The sequence below is a fragment of the Danio rerio genome, chromosome 24 (genome assembly GCF_052040795.2).
Source record: "Danio rerio strain M-AB ecotype USA chromosome 24, GRCz13ab, whole genome shotgun sequence".
Classification (NCBI taxonomy): Eukaryota; Metazoa; Chordata; class Actinopteri; order Cypriniformes; family Danionidae; genus Danio; species Danio rerio.
The window spans coordinates 30,251,392-30,272,032 of record NC_141044.1 but is presented as its reverse complement, the minus strand read 5'-3'; the positions used below and the strand labels follow the sequence as shown (position 1 = coordinate 30,272,032).

At 37.9% G+C, this 20,641-nt stretch overlaps 2 protein-coding genes across 3 annotated transcripts; one reads left to right on the top strand and one right to left on the bottom strand.

Moving 5' to 3' along the window:
• Nucleotides 1-146: 146 nt before the first annotated feature.
• Nucleotides 147-5,040, top strand: msl2b (MSL complex subunit 2b). The gene is made up of 2 exons (NM_001163313.2): nucleotides 147-1,218; nucleotides 2,627-5,040. Exons 1-2 carry the CDS (start codon nucleotides 1,077-1,079, stop codon nucleotides 4,276-4,278), a joined length of 1,794 nt encoding a protein of 597 aa, NP_001156785.2. The 5' UTR covers nucleotides 147-1,076; the 3' UTR covers nucleotides 4,279-5,040.
• Nucleotides 5,041-8,808: 3,768 nt separating this feature from the next.
• On the bottom strand, nucleotides 8,809-13,851 carry tnfsf10 (TNF superfamily member 10). 2 transcript variants are annotated; one of them, NM_001002593.5, is made up of 5 exons: nucleotides 13,689-13,851; nucleotides 12,388-12,534; nucleotides 12,114-12,159; nucleotides 10,657-10,776; nucleotides 8,809-10,215 (listed from the first exon to the last, which is right to left on the bottom strand). In NM_001002593.5, the coding sequence occupies exons 1-5, from the start codon at nucleotides 13,809-13,811 to the stop codon at nucleotides 9,752-9,754; spliced, it is 900 nt and encodes a 299-aa protein (NP_001002593.1). In that variant the 5' UTR covers nucleotides 13,812-13,851; the 3' UTR covers nucleotides 8,809-9,751. The 2 variants fall into 2 exon arrangements, with proteins under 2 accessions (NP_001002593.1, NP_001315456.1); NM_001328527.3 differs by having other exon boundaries at nucleotides 10,657-10,737.
• Nucleotides 13,852-20,641: the final 6,790 nt, after the last annotated feature.

Below are 20,641 nucleotides of genomic sequence, written 5' to 3'. Positions count from 1 at the left end.
ACCTTTATGTAACCAAGGGAACCAGTCGCCCACACCAGCTAGCGTTCCCTTCTCGCGAGTGTTCTCCTTATAGCCTCCAAAGCTGATGTATCGCGAGATTACCACCCTCCTCTCCCACAGCTGCCGCGCTTCAGCTCTCGCGAGATGTGTACAGCAGCTCCCCCTCCTTGTTCTACTGCGGAGAGGAAGGGAGGGGAGAAGCCTTTTCAAATACAGATACATTTCAATATCGCTACTGGATATATAATTTCCCAGCTTCTTCTCCAAACGAATGTTTTGTGGATGATAAATTCGCACGCGTAACACCCTCGACGCACGCAGACGACAGGAAAGCGGCGGGAGAATGCAGGAAAGAAGCGAAGCGGCCTGTTTTTGTTCTGAGGCGCAGCTCACACTGACATCAAACAGCCTCTCAACTCACACCGCTTTTTTCCTCACACCCGACTTGAAATCACTTCGCATGGATGCATAGTAAATATCTTGCACCTTAAAGTCTTTTTTAAAAGGAAGGAGCACAAAAGGCGGTCTGTTTTCGTTTATTATTGTTTTTGCAGCGCCATGAAGCGCGGCGGACAATAACAGAGTGACGGTGTTTGCGTGTAGCTGCTATCATTCTAGCTTCAGCACGTATCGGGATTAATAAATAAACAAACAGGCGGAATAGCACCGCAAACAAGGACTGCATTCATCCCATATCACACAAGGAGGCAATCTGTGCTCTCTGTTTGAATTTGGTGGTAATCGGAGGCCCAGTGGGGCGAAGAGCGCCACCAGCGTGTTGTTGTTGAATTAAAAAAAAACAGAAATCGTGCAAATGCATCTCTGAATTGTGCTTTCAACCTGACCCCCGTGGATGTGGTTTCATCACACGATGATGACGAGGATTTGGTCGTATTTCGTGCCGTGGAAGAGGGGCAAGCGTTAAGATGGAGTGGTTTTAATTGCATGCGATGAACAGACATTTCACAGTCGACGGAATTGCACGCGACGTTGATGATACGTGGGCTTTCACCGTCGCTCCTTCACGCTTTTATTTTCCTCCCCGAAGTGGATCCGTCTAGCACGACACTGCTGAGATGAACCCGGTGAATGCGACCACTCTCTACGTGTCAGCTTGTCGGTCGGTGCTGCAGTGCGATCCCCGGGACCCCCAGGCTTTGGCGGAAATCTATAAGCTCTTGCCCTTTTTCAGACAGTCTCTCGCCTGCCTTGTGTGTGGTGAGAGATCCCGTTTTATTCTGCCTCATCACTGCACGCTTGCATGATCACTTCTGCTTGATGCTTTATTATTGCACGCGAAGCTCCAGACAACATGACACACCCCCAGTGAGGCCACGAATTCCTGACCTACAATGACAACTGGAGCCTGGGCGTTCAGACACACAGCAGTGCATTTAGGCTGTGTTTATAGACGCATGGGCTTGAATAGTAATGGCTTGCCTGCTTGGTTAGACAAAATAATAATATTAAATCCTGGATGTTTTAGCAATTTATATTTCAAGACATGCTGTAATTGCTTGCTTAGATTCATTTGTCATAGGGGTTGCATGGAAATACATGGATTATAGAAACTATGATTAAAGTATATTTGGTCTTAATATATTCATAAACAGTTATTTAATTATTTAGAGATTTGTGTAGGGATCCAGATTAACTTAAATAAATTTAGAATTATTTATTGTATTTATTTTATTACATGTTATTTTCAGCACTGTATTTATTAGATGGTTTCAGTGGAAAATTGAAATATTAAATATAGTTTTTATTTATTAATTAGCATTATTCTTTTAATATTAAAATGCTGGCAACCAAATAATTTTCTTCAGAGATTATCCATGTAATTAATAATTAATTATTTTCAAAATAAATATGTAATGGATATTAAAAAAATATTTATACATTTTGTATTAATGTTACAACTGTTACCTTTATATTTTACTGTTAAAATATTTCCTGATTTCCTTTGAAACCTTGATATATAAATACATATTTAAATTTTTTATTATATATAAAATATATGCCATGTATATTTTTCATTATTAATAACAATTATAACGTTTAAGAAAATTAACATTTTTCCAGGCACGCAATTCTGTATTTCAAATAATTTTATATTATTTTATTTTATAATTAATCAGCTAGAAATTAACTTCATCAGTGTGAATAGGATAATCTAAATGTAATTCATCATAAGCAGGCAATTCATTGCTATCTTTTAATTTAGTTGTTGATAATCCATGCATAATTTCTAAAACCCGATTATTGTTTGTATTAAGCAGTGCATGTTTATTTGTTGTGCTTGTGTTTATAAAACTGCATCTGGATTTGCATTTGATATCCCTGCTAACCATATGCCTAGCATGTAATGTGAACCACACCATGAAGCATCACATGACCCTTCAAATCCTCGCATATGCTTTCTTCGATACCACACAACCATGTCTAATGAAATGCTTGTGTAATATTGCTTGTGATCTGGAAAACTAATTACAGATCTGATAGATCGTTTTAAAAGGTACAGCATGCAAGCAGGCGGTGATTTGTATAATTTGCATGCTAATGTGTCGGAATAATCCCCAGACTGTTGTTTCATGGTCTAAATATGTTTTCTTTTTTTATCACTTAGGCAATTTGCTACAAGATCCAATCGCTCCTACCAACTCATCGTGCCAGCACTATGTCTGTAAATCATGTAAAGGCAAAAAGATGATGATGAAACCGTCGTGCAGCTGGTGTAAAGACTATGAGCAGTTTGAAGAGAATAAGCAGTTGTGCATCTTGGTGGATTGCTACAAAAAACTCTGCGAGTACATCGCAGATTCTCCTCTCGCTCAACACATTTCAAGTACTGTGGAAGGGTCTTCAGACATCTTGTCCCTGTTGAATGAGGGACTGGAGGGCCTTGGGGAGGAGTCACTCTCCCTGAGTCTGACAAACCAATCACCAACACCTTCAACCTCTGAAACGCTCCCTGATGAGGGCCAGTCCCCTTCCACAGAGATCAAGGAGCAAGGCCTCAGCCCTCTTGGGGTGAATGGTCTACAGGATTGCAATGGCTTGACCAATGTAGAGGAATTGACTGCCAGCTTACCTTCTCTAGAAGCCAGTGTCCCAGACTCGGAGAGTAGCGGGGGTGATGAAGTGAAGCAAGAGAGTTTCACCAATGAAATCCCTGTTTGCGAGGCAGTGGCAGCAGCTGGCGAGGAGCTTTGTACCAGCACCATGGACATTTGTGGTTTCAGCGAGGATATTAAACACGATGGCGGGACTCTCCTCTTGAGTGTAGAGGAAGTGCTCAGGACTCTAGAACCAGATCATGTTTCCCAGGATGAGTGTCCTGCTATTTTGCAATCAACTCTTGAATCTACGGGAAACTTAAATGGACCATTTTCCTCGGTTGACTCTAGCCGGCAACTCTCCTCACTTCCACAGGACTCGCACGAAGTCCTCGTGCCCCAACATCCGGTGTCCCAGCAGAATCCGCAACATTTAGGAATATCCTGTTCTGCAGTGACGCCGCGAATACCACGGTCCAATCGGAAGCGCTCGCGGTCAGAAAGCGATAGTGAGAAGATCCAACCCTTGCCCATTTCCACCTTCATCTGTGGTCCTACATTGGGAGCCTCCGCTCCGGTTCAGATCAAGTGTGAGCCAAAATCTCCTGCACAGACTATCCCGCACATGGCAGTGGTGCCCAATGGTGGTGGCCTTCCAAAGGTGGGCAAGACATTACTAGTGCCTGCCAAACCTGTCAAAAAGACCCTAGACCACCATGGACCCAAGAAGGCGTACACTAAATCCAAACAAGGCACTCCAAAATCCAAGGAGAAGATAAAAGACAGGATTCTGACTAGCGCCCTCATTCCCGGCAGCCCCACCAAAGTGGTGTACAAAAAGGCGCAGGAGAAAAAGGGCTGCAAGTGCGGCAGAGCAACTCAAAACCCAAGTGTTCTTACATGCCGTGGACAGCGATGCCCCTGTTATTCCAACCGCAAAGCCTGTCTGGACTGCATATGCAGGGGCTGCCAGAACTCCTACATGGCCAACGGCGAAAAAAAGCTGGAGGCCTTCGCGGTGCCAGAAAAGGCACTCGAGCAGACAAGACTAACTCTAGGCATAAACGTCACCAGCATCGCAGTGCGTAACGCCACCGGCAGCGGCGCCGGCGGGATGCTGAACGTCTCCACCGCGGCTGGTTCACCTGTGGCCTCTTTCTTGGCTACGGGACCACACGAAGACAAAGGATTCGATGAACCATTGGACATGAGGTTTGACTGAGTCTCAGATGATTCTCCTTTAACATCGCCCTGTTTTCCAGACTGGCTTGCTTTCAGTGTGGTGGCACTGTAGTGAGGGGCCGATGCCAGCAGAGTCAGCTATCGATAAGGCAGCTACTGTGATTCTGTTCCAGTTCACATTATCAATTATACAAGCTATTGCTGAAGCTCGTGCCTTTCAATCATTTGTAATGTTTTCGGTTTACACGCACACCTTTAGGAGGAGACAAGTTTCTTTAGGTAAAGGGGTTATGTTAATTTTCAAGTGATCTATAAGGCACGATCTTTAGCAAGATATACCTGACCTCATTGTTGCGGGTCACGCTATGTGCATATGTGGAAGATTTTCAGTTTGTAGGCTAGCGGACGAGACCTGTTAAACGAATGGTACCCTACAGCATCAGTAGAGACTGGTTGTATTTATAAAACCGTTTTTTGTACACAGACTTAATGAATTCGATTTAAACAAACAAACAAAAAAAACAAAGTACATTTTATGATATATTTTGTAAGTTACATTAACAACATTTGCAGTATTTATTGGATATCACTTAACATAGATTACGGTCCACCGAGGGCATCAGCTGGATACCATTTCTACAGATGCAAGTCACACAGATGCAGTATGTACGGTTTTTCTGTCTAAATTATGTTGTTGTCCTGATTGTGCTAGTTTTTTGCTGTCTCAAACTGTTATTTTTTTCCCTTGGGGCATTTAAATACCTGTAATATAAATGTAACATATTTCCACAAAAAAGAAAAATCCTAACACGACTCTTGTCTTTCATTTCAAAAATCATTTTAGATTTGCATTTGCTTCTCTGAAGGTTTTAGAATCAGTGGTTCTCAACCACGCTCCTGAAGGACCACCAGCACTGCATTTTTTGGACGTCTTCTTTGTCTGTCACACCCATTTCAGGTCTTTCAGTATGCTAATGAGCTGATGATCTAAATCAGGTGTGTTTGGTCAAGGAGAAATGGAGAATATGCAGAGCTGCTGGAACTCTAGGAACATGGTAAGAAATACTTGTTTAGTTAGCGTGAGGCAGGGGTGTCCAAACTCGGTCCTGGAGGTTTTAGCTCCAACTTGTCTCAGCACACCTGCAAGGATGTTTCTCGAAAGCCTAGTAAAGCTGCGGTCACACCAGAGTTTGTGCGAAAATCTGTCTCACGGTGCTGCGAAAAGGGGTGGGATTAAACAAGATGATTAGACATTTTAAAAAGCGAGCGATTGCTCTATGGTTTAAATTCCTGTTCAGAGAGGTCATGTTTTGATCCTCGGTTGGTCTCACGCAGTCAACTGATGCGATTTCGCTGGTCAGAGTACACCAAGCTTGAACTTTGCATGGCAGCAACCTGCAAAACTTGATGCACGACCTTATGTTTCTGGTCTGACGCATTCACGTCTGTATGAATGGAAGTCTATGGGGAGACAAGTCCAGTGTGACCGCAGCTTCAGAGTTTGATTAGCTAGACCAGGTGTGTCTGATTGGGGTTGGAACCAAACTTTGCAGGACACCAGCCCTCCAGGACCGAGTTTGGACATGCCTGGCATATGTCCAACAAATATCCTGTGATGCAGTCAATAATAAGAGTGCATTACAATCTCAATGTTGTCCATGTATGTGTGTGTAACTTCCTGTACACATTATTTTTCCTGACAGATCATATACCTTGTGGAGAAATCATTGTTTTGTTAGACTTCTTCTTGACTAGTACAGAATCGCTTTCCAGTGGCTGACATGCAATATTAATGAGACATTTCATTCATATTGCAGCTTAGAATATTGCTGAGGTGGGCTTATTTCTTGGCTTTAATCTTTTGTGTGGAAAGACGAAAATCCATATATGAAAATACACTGCACCTGAAATATCATAGGTTAGAAATATACTATTCCAAAATATATATATGTATAGATGGTTAACTGGAATCATATGCTCTTAATAGTGCAATCAAACAAATCCATGGGGTGCAGTAATGTGCTGGATCTCTGCCCAGTAACTGTATTTACAAGCTTTTACCACAAGTGGGCAGAATGTAGACAGAAATGGCTATGATAAAATCATTAGGCATGGCTTTTGTATACCTCAAGCAGAGGGGGATTTATTGATTTGGGGGCCATGAGCAATTCCATCCAAGGGGCCCAACATTCTTAAACTGCACCTTTTGTACTTATATTTATTTTCTTTTTATTTATACCAGTGTTTTTCTCTCTCCTTTTCTATGTTTTGTCTTAATGCAATCTTTAATTTTGATAATTTTTTGTTTCCTTAAATTAAAAATAATAAAAGTATTTAATTTTTAAAGCTAAATCTTAACCTGATTTGACTGCTGGACTGCTTCATGATTGGGGTGGGGGACAAATTTGCGTAGATGTAACAATTAACATTCTATATGTAAGACCTTTACAATACTAAACAGGATTGTAAATAACATTATATAAAATGTATAATTTTTATTTATACTTAAAGGCATTTATTGGGGACCCCAGATTTCCTGGGGCCCTAAGCAGCACACTTACCTCACTTATTGGTTAAATCTGCCCCTGACCTCAAAAGATTTTTAATATTTATGAAATAATTGTAGTGAATGTAATTATTCAGTGTTGCAGTTATAGATGAGATTTAATTAGGTTAAGTGGGAATGCAAAATATTATATATATATATATATATATATATATATATATATATATATATATATATATATATATATATATATATATATATATATATATATATATGTATGTGTGTGTGTGTGTATGTATATATATATATATATATAAATAATTCAGGGGCGTAGTAAGTGAGGGTGACAGAGTGCATAGGGTTGCAGAGATCTCTCTGGACTTAACGTTAAAGAACTGTAATGTCACTATCACATCATCGCCTCTACCCCTCGGTCTTCACTTTTTCTTTGGTGGTCCCTCTTAAAATACTTGTGCATAGGGACCGATATTGCTAGGGACACCCCTTGAGAAATTAATGTTTTCTTCCAAATTTAAAGTAAAATTTGTATTTTTGTTTTTAAAATGGTTTATACTATTTTCTAGACAACACAATACCAATTATTTGAACAGAAATTTTAATTCAAGTAGGGATTGAAGTTTATTTATAAACTAATTTCGAGAGGATCACATGCTTATTATTGCTTGTGGCCGGTTCCGCATTATCCAATTTATGATTCACCAATCAGACGATTCCTAAGCCACTATAAATACCCTAAGTTCCATATAACATCCATCTTCATTTAGAAGAATCCCCCCTTCCACTCTACTCCTCCTCCTTTAGGTGGCCCAGTGGCCACTGTTTTCTCACATCAAAAATGTCACTGGTTCTAGTCCTTACCAAGCCAACAACGTTTCTGTGCAGAGTTTACACATTCTCCCCCTGCTCACGTAAGTTTCCTCCGGGTTCCCCTGTTTCCTCCCACCGTCCAAAACATGCAACTTACAGTTGGAGTTGTTAGCCCCCGTTTATTTTTTCTCCAGTTTTCTGTTTAACACAGCAGATTTTCTCAACACATTTCTAAGCATTATACTTTTAATAACTATTAATTTACTAGATATTGTTCAAGACACTTTCAGTGCCTAAACTTACATTTAAAGGCTTAACTAGGTTAATTAGGTTAACTGGGCACTTTTGTCCTTAAAATGGTTTTTAAAAAATTAAAAACTGCTTTTATTCTAGTCAAAATAAGTACGACTTTCTCCAGAAGAAACAAATATTAGCAGACAAACTGTGAAAATGTCTTTGCTCTGTTAAACATCATTTGGGAATTATTTAAATAAAAGGGAAAAAAATTCAAAGGGGGGGCTGATAATTCTGACTTCTACTGTAAGTTGATTGACTATTCAAATCGGCACCATAGACATGCTCCTATTAAGTAGTTCTCTCTTAAGAGCAATCCCTATCTGTTCATTAGCTACTACAGCAGGGGAGTTCTCGAGATTTACCTGAGTTCAAACTCTTCTCTCGCCTTGCAAACGGGAGGGAGCCCAAGGATCTTATGAGCTCAGGGCTCTCTTCCGGGACTGCATGCCAAACTAGCTTTATAATCAATCATCAGCTAAGTGTGAACTCTTGAAAGATATATTTATGTATTTGTAATCATATATTTACATATAAACATGGGCAGGGTGGGTGGATTGAGTTAATATAACTTGGTATTATTAATAATAAATTGGCATTTGAATCCATACTTTTCTTTTAAACTACAAACACATACACACACATACACACACACACACACACATATATATATATATATATATATATATATATATATATATATATATATGTATGTATGTATGTATGTATGTATGTGTGTGTGTGTGTGTGTATATATATATATATATATATATATATATATATATATATATATATATATATATATATATATTAGAAAATCTAGTAAATATATTAAACTTACAGAAATGTTATAGTATAGTTACAGGATCTAAAAACTAATAATATATGAAAATATTATTATTTTTAATATCAATTATAATGTAATGAATCACATAATCATTGTTTTAACAAAATTACATATTTGTTTAATATTGGAAAAAAATTGGCCAGGGAAATAAACATATCCAAAACAGGAGAACACAGTGTACTGTAACGTACATAGTTATGCTAAACTGAAAGTCAGTTTCAGATTAAAATGTTACAAAAAATATAAAACATTACAAAGAACAAATGAAAATGTGGAAAGTACTGAAAGTTATCTGAAGTGAGTGGATATTCCCACATTTAACGCTGGTAAAAAATATATACAAAAGACATTATATACAAGACAATTTACCATTTTACAAAGTCACAGTGATCTTCACATTTAGGTCAATGTACAAGATTCATGCTTTAGGAATGAATTATGTCATATAAACACATTAGTGCTGAAAGTGACACTCGCAATATGTCAGCAAAACAATCAAGGTTTGATTTATATAACACAAAGTTTTGTCTAAATCTCTCCAACCGCATTTCAACATTACAATCAGTCTTTCAATTGTTAAAAAACGATACAGGTCGCATGTTCAAAGAGAAGAGACACAAACAGGTCTTCCACAGGCGTGAAGAATCACGCTTTCCTTTTTCCTGCCCGGACAACAAACGCATCTTGTCCAACAAACTCGCTTCCAAAATGACTTGGCAAGCCCCTCGCTTTATATCGTCGCCCCTTCCAGGCAGACACACTGAATTTGAGCTCCAACACATTTCACCAAGGAACTGATTTACAATCAGATCCGCTGGCCATACGCTAAAAAAGCGCCAAATATTTGCACCTTTCTGAGCTCTCATCAATCAAGGTTCAACTGTTTTGGCAAGAGACCAAACTCGGCAAGTGTGTCCAAATGTTTTAAGGTGCCTGGCAGCCATTCCAAAGAATTCTCAGGTAGAAATACCAAGCAAGCCGAGTCTTGTTCCTCATATTGGCTCTCGAAACAAATCATCCAGTGCGTTTTTTTACTGACTAGCTCACCAGAAATGCTCCGAAGAAGCTTGACTTCTCATCCATGTCAATTGTGCTTACGTTGCTGACTGTCACAAACACTCGATCTCCACTTCCGAGTTGAAAAAGCCCAGCTTGGTAGATCGAATAAAGGCCGTATTCGGAGTCACGTGACCAACATGTCGTCCGAGCATTCTTCATTAGCAGAATCGGCACCTGATAGGAGCTTACTTTTTTATAAACATACTGCAACATCGGTTTCCCTCGAACCGATTCGCCCATCGAGCCGTACTCATCCTCGCGAGCACTTTCGTCTTCCTCGATCAGCGTATGACGAAAATACGTTTGCGAGTAGATATAATAAAGGCCAGCCTGAGGTACCACCAATTCTCCGTCACTTAACTCCACGTTCTGGAGAAAAGCCAGACCTTTTTCGGACTCCCAAGACTGGATCTTCTGTCCGTAGACCTTCCTGTTTGGTAGACCTGCATTGTCAAGCCAAAGAGAAGGATTATGGGTCGGGTTTGATAGAAAAGCTGCATTGTTTCAGCATTTGGCAGACGAATGAAAAGGGAGGGGGTCGTTTCAAAGAATCGGGTTGAGTTACAAACCAGCTTTTTGTTTCAGGCAAATGGCTACAGAGATATGATGAAACAGTGCGTTTGTTTTGTTTTTTTAAAGAGGAAAGCATGTCCTCTGACCTACATTAAAGGTTTTATGAGCTTCCTTTCAGGGAAGCCAACATAAAAACAATGTTTATTTGCAGGGACGCAACAGCGTTTGTGTGATTTCTGCATAGCTTATTGGCTTTTTATCTGATCTGGATTTCATCCAATTGCATATCTCAGTAGATTTGAAAAGGTGAACATGAACTTTGATCCAAAGATAAACACATTTATATTAGTTAGAACAGTAGAGAAAAGTACCTGCTCCGTCTTTTTCTGATTCTGGTGTATAACTCCCAGTCACATGGGCTGCAATCTTAGGCCGAGAGGAATCCTCTTGATCTTGGATCACCAGTGAGGGAAGAACACGAGAGACTTCATCTGTAAAAATGGTTAATTCACTTGTTGTTTGTGTTTTTGTATAAACTTAAAGGGACAGGTCATCAAAAATTAAACACTTGCTGTTAATTTATGATTTATACTTTTGCATTAAGCGCACGCAAATGCTCATACCTGCCAACATTTGTCTCCGAAAATTCGGAAGACCGGGGGTGGAGTGGTGGGGATGTCTAGGTGTCAGGGATGAGGTGTCTGAATAACACAGCAATGTAACTCTATTATGCACCAGGTTTTGGGCAGCTGCCGCTATCGTATACTATACAAAAGACGTCAATCCAGGGGATTTATAGACTGTTATAGAGTATACCAAAAAGCTGAGGAGCAGGTGAGATTACGGGAGTTTTCCGGGAGAAATAACAAAACGGGAGGGTGGCGGAAGATGGGTCTGAAATATGGGAGACTACAGGGAAAAGCGGGAGTGTTGGCAGTTATGTGTATGCTCCAGCATAGCCTTCACGCAATCCTATAGCCCTTGGCGTGGCTGACGCGCACCTCTCAAAAAATGTTACTACACATCGCAACGATGCGTAGCTCAAGCTGTGTGACTGGTCGGCTTGGTACTGATGACAAGCGTGGGTGGTGCTGAGAGGGCCCAATGAAGCGAGCGTTTACAAGTGCCAAGCTTTATGAAGTCCTCCAGATGGAAACTTTTGTTTTGTGTTTACCTTATGATTGATGTTGTTCCATATCCGCCAATTAAAAAAACAAAATGCCCACAAAGAAACGCAACACAGAGGAACATAAAAAACCTACTGCCAGCTAGTGTTTCAGAAGTGTTATTGCAGAGCAACACAAACAGCACGCAGAAATTTAAATGCATGACTACACGGAAAACAGGCGCCGTGGGTCACGCTGATCACTCTAATGCAGAAGTATAAATCAGCCTGAAGTATATCATGATGACAATTTTTTTTTAGCTGAACCTATTCTTCTTGCTGATCCATAAAATGCAAGTCAGCAACACTTTGATGTAGTGAACACAAGTAATACCCGTGGCTCCCGAAGATAGATTTCTAATCATTATTAAAGAAAAATGTTGGAAATTATGCTCAGGTTCTTGCATTTTTAAAGCCTCAATGTATCTTAAAGTGCTATGAGAGTTCATTTTTTGTGTTGGCGGTATATGTTCTTTTGACTCTTAAAGTGTAAGTAGCACTTTATGAATCCCCAAGAAGTGTGGTTTCAGCATAAAATCTGACTGAAGAAAAAGGTGGCTTCATCTTAGATAGCGAGTAAAATAGAAGGCCAATAAATTAACAGCAAAGTTTAATTTCTGGGTGAACTACCCTTCGATGTGAATGTGATCTGAAAAAACATACCTTTGACAGCAGATGTAATTTCTTTCTGATATCGACTGGACATTGACTGTAAAAAAAACAAACACTACATATCAGGTCACACTGAGCATTGTGAATAGACCAATTCTTCAGTATCATTTCTGAATATTGGGTTGGTTTACTCGATCTAAGCTTCGAAAAATTAAGGAAATTCCTCTATTAATTAAAAAAGAAAACCGATCCGAGTCCTAAATGGGTCCTTTGTCTTCACCATGGGCGGCTTTATGACTTTATGGGCCCCCTCAGAAGCGGATACCTTTTCAATCAGAAAGTGGAGCTGCTGCGTGACCTGCCAGCAGGGGTCGTCCTTGCCCTCGGCCCCGTTCAGCTCCTGACCCTTAATAGTCCTGAGGTTGGCCCGCATAAGACAAGACACGCTGCTCTTGGAGAACGTCTCTTTCATCTGTGAATTACAAATGGGATATTATGTGAGATGAATTTGCATGCCCCATATGAGCATTTATTCATTTTTGTTTTGCATACATTCAAAAAAAAAAAAAAAAATTTTTTTACTTTAGGTTCTAGTAGATAAATCATAAATCAATTAAAGCAGATATAAAATGACCACTGCTTTAGATCTCTCTTGAATGCACAAGCAAATAAATGAAAAAAAAACAATAATACTAATTCGTTTACATATTAAATTGGCCTTTCTTTTGCATTAAATGCATAATTTAAATGCTTATTTTTCATTATGATCATTTACATGCACATATAATCATAATATCATATGATAAACATGCCAAATATTTATTTTAATGCATATATATATATATATATATATATATATATATATATATATATAATGTCAAATGTTAATTACTTGTCATCATATTCTTATTTTAACTGTAAAAAAAGAAGGTATTATTATTCAACAAAATGACACATTAAACCATATGAATTCACAATTATATGTGCAAATGCAAACATGAAGTCATATTCATCAAATAATAAATGTTCAAAAGGTAAATTTGCACTTTTAATACATACAATGCAAAAGTAATAAGCGTATTCTATAATAATCAAATTGTAACTGAAATATTATCATCGTAAGATGTAAACGTTGCATGATTTATCTGAACAATTATAGCCTATAATGTTTTGTAAAATAGAATACAAAACCAGATCCATTTAATCAATTATGATTATATTTCTATATATAGAGGACACAAATTAAGCCTTTTCTATGGATATTTTTAACTAAATACAATACTAATAATAAAAGTTACATCTTACAAATATTAAATGCCAAGTTATTCTCCTTTTGTTTATTTAAATATATATTGTCAGTGACTACAAATAGAGTCTACTGTTGCTTAACTTGTACTTCAGGCTCCACTGAGCGACCTGTTGGCAGCTTTCCACCAACTTACACAAAATGCAAGAAAGAATTCACAACAAACGAGCCGAGCAACGAAGCAAACAACACTCAATCTATCTAAAGTCTAACATTTACTGCATTTCAGTGCTGCACCATGCATAGCGAGTTGTACAGGGTAACTTTATAGAAGTTCTGAGGCAACGTGCAAAGAAACGCATTAACTCCTCGGCCCTTACCGTCGACAAGACGTTGCTGAAGTAAATGAAAGTTACAGCCACGGCTATTGTTTGCAGGAGGATTGCAGCCAGCAGCAGAAGTCCGATATACTGCATGGTGTGTGAGCTTGTCATGCTGACCATCGCGTGTGTATGTGTGTTACTGCAGCCCGAGACAAAAGCTGAGGCAAAATTCCTTCTCTCTTCATATGAAAAAACATGGAGGCGGGGCAGCGCTTCACTACCAAGGAAACTAACTGCAGGTTTTACTTTCCTGTAAAGACTATCGTGTAAGGAACTCTTTCGTTTTGATTTTCAGATTAGTGTAATCACTACAGGTTATACAATCAATCGTGTCCAACCTACATATAATGTATACAACATATCTGTAATGTAGTGTTTGCCTTGATGGAAGATTTAAAAATGGTGTCATTATTTAGGCTACTCAGCTAAATTTATTTTATTCTGTGGATACCTTTGTTGTGTGGAAAAATTATGATGATTTTAATAACTGCTCTGCTTTTATATGAGGGAAAATAAGATACAAAGATTTGCTGCAACTTGACAGCGAGAAAGTGTGACCGAATTTAAACTTGTAACGTTAAACCTTATAAAAGTTATTTAGCATAGTTTGATTGCTAACCTATATAGCCAAGTTAAATGGATAGTTCACACAAAAATTCATTAGTTACAGACCCTCAAGTTGTTTCAAACCTTTATGAGTTTCTTATTTTCCATTGAACACAAAGATATTTTGAAGAATTTTGGAATCTGACAACCACTGACCTTCATACTTGTTTTTGCTACTATTCCAGCAGAGACTGGACGTCAACATGACGTCAGATTGATTTTATACCCCATCGTCTTAAGACGTTGCATTTTTGGTGGAAATTAAATTTAGGTTGACATCATAACCCATGACAGGCCAACATCAGTATGCAAAGTTATTAGACGTTAAATTTTGGTCACTTTCCAAACCTAAAAACAACCAAATATCAACAGCTAATGATGTTAGTGCTTGACGTTGTGTGTATTTGACCTCTATGACTTCTATCAGACGTTGGAATTTGGTCGTCATACCTGATGAATAAATGCCAGTATTTGACATCAATATGACGTTGGTTTAAGATGTTGGATTTTGGTCACTTTCCAACACAACCTAAAATCGACCAAATATCAACGCCATTTGACATTTTTATTGGTGATCAAAACAACTTTGTCCTTAGACATTGGCTAGACATAGAATTTTGGTCACCTGACATCACAACCTAAATGTAACCTAATATTAATGTCTTGTGACATTGTGTGTCTGCTGGGATGTTTACTAGTTGCATTTTTCAAAATATATTCTCTCACAAGAACACACTTTTGAAAGTCAAGGGTTAGTTGATGATGACGTTGAGTTAAAGTTGGTTTTATATTCGTACATTAGTTCATTTTAAAAGTCCATTTATTTTTAACTACGCTAATTTGAATATTCAGTTCAAAATACCATTTAAGAATGACTTCAAAATAATTTAAATGGCTGTGAACAATGTTGTACTTTATTAGTCATTGGCTGATAATAGGATTTCCCTATTTAGAATTTGCAAATTATACTTTTCTGAAATTATAATATTAGAAGAAAGTCTGAATGTGCGGTAGTGCAGCAATGTTGTGTTGGGATTGTAATTAACCAGAAAGCACAGATTTTTTAGGCCCGCATGTGACTGTGCAAGATTTCAAGCAAATTCAAACCATTTGGGCACTAGAAATTATCAAATGTTTAGCTTTAACAAAGAATAAATGCATTTAGTTATTTCTACACTGAAGACTATTGTAGTCAACATTTGAAGTGGATCACAAAAGTTTTTCAAATTTGTCCTGACACAAAAATGGATGTTGTTGAATTTTTTATGAAAAGGTTTAGTGTTCATTTACATTTATTTCTGTGCCTCAATTCTGTTAGACTCTTTAGAAAACCTTAAAGCACTGTGCAATTTAACTTGTATCTTTGTTTTTATTAATTTACTCTTGTGATATATATTTATTATATTTTACGCAGGTACAAAGTCATGACAATCAATATAAAATTAGGATTTTTTTCCAAGTAGAGTCATAGTCATTGTAAAATAGGATTCATATCGCATTATTGCAGAAAAACAAAATATCGCATTGTCTGTTTATTTCCAATATCATGCAACCATAATGTGCGGATATAATACCAATTTTTCTTCAATAATAATGGCAGAATTTTCATTTTTTTTAAAACTCTCCTCAGGTCACCCAATATTTAAGTGACTTTTTTCTGTAGTACAATGTTAATTTTGTCATTTTAGCTGAAACTGTAGTAATTGATGATTTATAAAATTCAAGTCAAAAGTCAAAGGCTATACTATTACATTGAGAGTCAAAAAATATATAACACACCATTAATAGATAAATGTTTAGGTTATTATAAAGCGAAACCAGATGACACTTCAAAAACTTATTTGTGCTTATCTGAGATCCTGCAAATATAAAAATTTCTACAAACAATTTCAGCTAAAAATCTAGAATGTTCTTCTGAAGAAAAAAACATGCACTTGGATGCTAAATAAATCAATCTTTTTTTTTTTTTTTGCATGTATTGACTCGTCAATCATGTGGTTAATATCCACACATGAATTTATATGAATCATGTTTTTAAAATTAAGTTTTCATCTTTTAACTCATCTTAAATCCGTATTAATGTAATATGCAATTTAGGCATTAGTAAATGATTATACAGTAGAAACAGTGTAACCATAGGTAATCATTTACTCCCCCGCATTTTTCCATATAGTGTTTTTTTATTCTGTGGAACTCAAATGATGATGCTTCTCAGATGGAGAGTTTATTGGAAGGAGCTGTGCCAAAAATATGAGTAAACTGAATTGTGATAACATCTCAGATTGGGCTTCAATGGAAAATAAGTATATATAACTTAAAAATGAGGAAATGTAACAGAATTAAAAAAATCCCTTTAACCCTTTAAACCATATTGTAAAAATGTTCATACATTTTGAGACCTGTAAATTTTAAATGATATAAAAACTGAGAAAAAAGATTTTCTACTTTTAGCTCAAACTGTGATCCTTTGATATAATAATTGGGTTTTTGTCATTTTGCTGTGAAATATTTAATGTCTTTTTTTAATACTTTATTTATAGGATTTTTTTTTTACATATTTGCACAAAACAGAAAAGCAAACAAATATACAAACAAACATGCCAAACACTAATTTCTTTTTTGTGGCTTTTACATAAAGAGACACATAGCTGAAAGTCTGCAAACATCAAGTTCCTCAAGCGTCATACAAATGCACAGCAAGTGTATGTATAAGGTATACCTTTATTTCAAGCAAGTCCTGAAATCTTTAATGTCTTTTATAATCTAAGCAATTAAAATTGTTATTGTGCTTTTTAAAATGACATTTTAAGGAACCGTTCACTCAGAATTTTAAATATTTCATCATTTACTTTCACATGTTTCTATTTCGTGGAACAAAATGAAAATGATACAATGTATTTCCAGACCAAACCTGAAAAAAAAGTACCGTTAATCTACAAAGAGTTGACATTTTAAAGCATTGTCAAGCAATTGAAAGCATGTAACAAACAAAGTATGCTTTTAATGGGAAGTTTTTCCATGGAGAAATTTCAGTCCTGAATGTCCTAAGAGCAGGGTGCAAATAACGGGGTGTTTGACCCCACTAATTAACACTTGATCCCCTTAAGAATGTCAAAACAACATACATTTTACACCCCTATATGGTGAATGCATGATTGTGCCCAGCTGTCTATGTGGGAAAATATTTAGTTGGCTGTCTGAAACCGGCAGATATAGACAAAGTGTGCAAAGGAGACTTTTTTCTGTAAAATAGTTGTTTGTATTTAAGTATAGCCTAAAAGTAAAGTCAAATTATACTCATGTTTTGTATTTTAATAGATACTTATGTCCGCACATGGCAGTTAAGCAGTAATTTACTAAGTGCAATCTTTCATGGTCGTAAATTTATTGCTACAGGAATACAAACTTGTCAGCATTTGTTTTCAATCAAGAATAGGTTATCTTTGCGAAACACTCATCTGTTGAAATACCCTGTTTTACTCAAAACGTTTAAATCATAAATGGGTTTGATTAATAAATAAAATGTAATTAAATAAATATATGAAATTGAATGTATGATAATTGAACACCCCCCCCCCCCCCCACCACCACATCACCACCACACCTTTTTTGTACCAAGATTTAAAAAGATTATTGAAAGGAAATAAGACTTAAATGTCAACATTGGAATTCAAATACATTCATTCATTCACGAAAGTGAAGAGGACGAGGGGATAGGGTGAATAGGTGAGTGGTGAGGTGGATGGGGTTTTTAGACGAAAGTAATGAGTCGGGGGAGAGAGTTGGGGGATGAGGGGGGAGAGGGTTGGTGGATGGGGTTTTCGAACAAAAGTAACGATTGAGGGGGGAGGGTTGGTGGATGAGATTTTCGCACGACAGTAACGATTGAAGGGGGAGGGTTGGTGGATGAGGTTTTCGTACGAAAGTAACGAGCGAGGGCGGGAGGGTTGGTGGATCGGGTTTTCAAAAGAAAGTAACAAACGAGGGGGGAGGGTTGGTGGATGGGGTTTCGGACAAAGTAACGCATGAGGGGGGAGGGTTGGTAGATGGGGTTTTAAGGCGAAAGTAAGGGTGAGGGGGGAGGGTTGGCAGATCGGGTTTTCAGACGAAAGTAACGAGCAAGGAGAGGATGGGTTGGTGGATGGGGTTTTCAGACAAAACTAACAAGAGAGGGGGAGAGTTGTTAGATAGGACTTTTGGATAAAAGTAACTAGTGAGGGGGGAGGGTTGGTGGATGGGATTTTCGAATGAAAGTTACGAGTTTGGGGGGAGGGTTGGTAGATGGGGTTTTTGGACGAAAGTAACGAGTGGGGGTGGAAGGTTTAGGAGGTGGGGTTTTCGGACAAAAGTAACGATTGGGGAGTGTATAAGGTTTTCGTACGAAAGTAACAATCGAAGGGGGGAGGGTTGGTGGATGGGGTTTTCAGACGAAAGTAACGAGTGAGGGGGAGGAGGGTTGGTGGATGGGGTTTTCGGACAAAAGTAACGAGTGAGGGGGGAGGGCCGTGGGGGGGGGGTGGTTTTGCGGAAGAAAGTGAGGAGCTGGGGGTGGAGCTGGTAATGTCTCCCCTAGTGGTGCCCCTGCAAGGAGAACATGCAAACTCTACACAGGCATGCCAACTGGCACCGCTGGGATCACTAAACTAAACTGAAAATGACGTACAGGTCCATAAGATGTTCACACACCATCCATAGAAATGAATACATATAATTTATTCTAGATTTTTCCAACAGAGTTTAAGAGAGTTTGAATGAATTTAAGTATTTTCATTTTGTAACATGTTTATTTTTTATCTCGATCTACGCACTTATGTGTTCCTTCGTAACGGTTGTGCTTTCTTTGTTCAAGAAAACATGACCGGTTCTGACTGTATTTGATTTCTAACATGTGGTTGCAATCTGGTCCCATTTAGAAAGTCTAGGGGGTATTTCATGTATTGTGCTTTTCAAGGGCTGGCCATTTTTTTGCCATCTGATTTAAAGAGCTATTCTGTTACTCCCATCAACTTCAGTTGACAGCTCTTCGGGGGGCCCCTTTAAAACAGTTAATTCCAAATCTCAGTGCCCAAAAAAGGAAAAAAGCCTACATTTTCTTCCTGTTGTCCTAATGCTATGGTTTTCATAAGACAAAACCATTTGCTTGTGCCATTCCAGGTCCTCCATAACACCCAATCCCAAGCCAACAAACAAACTATCCATTGAAAGTTACATCCATACGGTTTAATTAAAAACAGTGCTGCCTTTGTGTGTAATGGTTAAGTTTAAAGGCATAATAAATATGAACGACGGTCTTTAAAAGCACTACTGTTTCCAGCAAACTATATTTACTCGTTAACCTGGAGGTGCTTACATTTGCTCTCACATCGCCGTTTATGGAGGCTTTTAAAAATGACTCCCAATGCGAGTTCACAGTTGAGCTGGATGGGGGCCTTCTGAAGCTCTGTCAGCGTCAGCTAAAGTTACCCAATATTACTTTTTTTTCATGACTTGTTTGTGCCAGATGTGTCATGCTGAGATTAGATCAGCTTCGATAATCAACAGCAGATGAACAGAGGTGACCAAACAGACTTTAGCAATCTCTTGGGACAGTGACTGACTGTGACTTCCTTTTTGAAAGTAAATGCTCAGCAGAAAATAGAAGGCGTGCTCATTTATAATGGATTAGTGGTGTTTTTAGAGTACTTTTTTAAGAAGAAGAAGAAGAAGAAACCCATGACTGCAAAAGGCACCTAAAATAAGTTTTATTTTCCCCCAAGTTGTATTTAATTTTACTCTGTTTTTATTTGTATATACTCGATTTTGATTATAAAATTCAATTCTCTAATTAATTTAAATCATGAAACAGGCACGTTAACAATTCTTAGTTATGACCGCATTTATACAGTATTATTTTACATATTTTAAATATTAAATGTAGCAACAAAAATCTAGTTCAGTTGCATTTCTTTTAATACAGACTGGAAATGTGTGACTATTGATTCAAAAAATTGTATTAATAATTGTATTCATTATTATTTCTATCAGGGCGGAACAGGGGCACAGTGGGTGGCATTGTCACCTCACAGCAAGAAGGTAGCTGGTTCGAGCCCTGGCTGGGTCTTTGTGGAGTTTGCATGTTCTCTCTGTGTTGGCAATGGTTTCCTACTGCTGCTTCGGTTTCCCCCACAATCCAAAGACATGCGCTATATGTGAATTGGGTAAGCTAAATTGTCCGTAATGTATGTGTGTATGTCCTGGTCCTCCAGATTGGGTGATAAGCGTTAGGCTGATGACCCACCTCGTAAAAACTTGTTACGAAACACCAACATGGAGCGGCTATAAATATCAACTTCGATATAAAACAG

What these genes read in the sequence shown, in the direction of transcription:
- tnfsf10 (NM_001002593.5), bottom strand. Translation starts at nt 13,811, where the DNA reads ATGGTCAGCATGACAAGCTCACACACCATGCAGTATATCGGACTTCTG. An exon ending in TCCACTTTCTGATTGAAAAG is followed by an intron (nt 12,160 to 12,387) that starts GTATCCGCTTCT and finishes TTTTTTTTACAG; the next exon opens with TCAATGTCCAGTCGATATCA. An exon ending in ATCAGAAAAAGACGGAGCAG is followed by an intron (nt 10,216 to 10,656) that starts GTACTTTTCTCT and finishes TTGACAATGCAG; the next exon opens with GTCTACCAAACAGGAAGGTC.
- msl2b (NM_001163313.2), top strand. Translation starts at nt 1,077, where the DNA reads ATGAACCCGGTGAATGCGACCACTCTCTACGTGTCAGCTTGTCGGTCG. An exon ending in TCTCGCCTGCCTTGTGTGTG is followed by an intron (nt 1,219 to 2,626) that starts GTGAGAGATCCC and finishes TTTATCACTTAG; the next exon opens with GCAATTTGCTACAAGATCCA.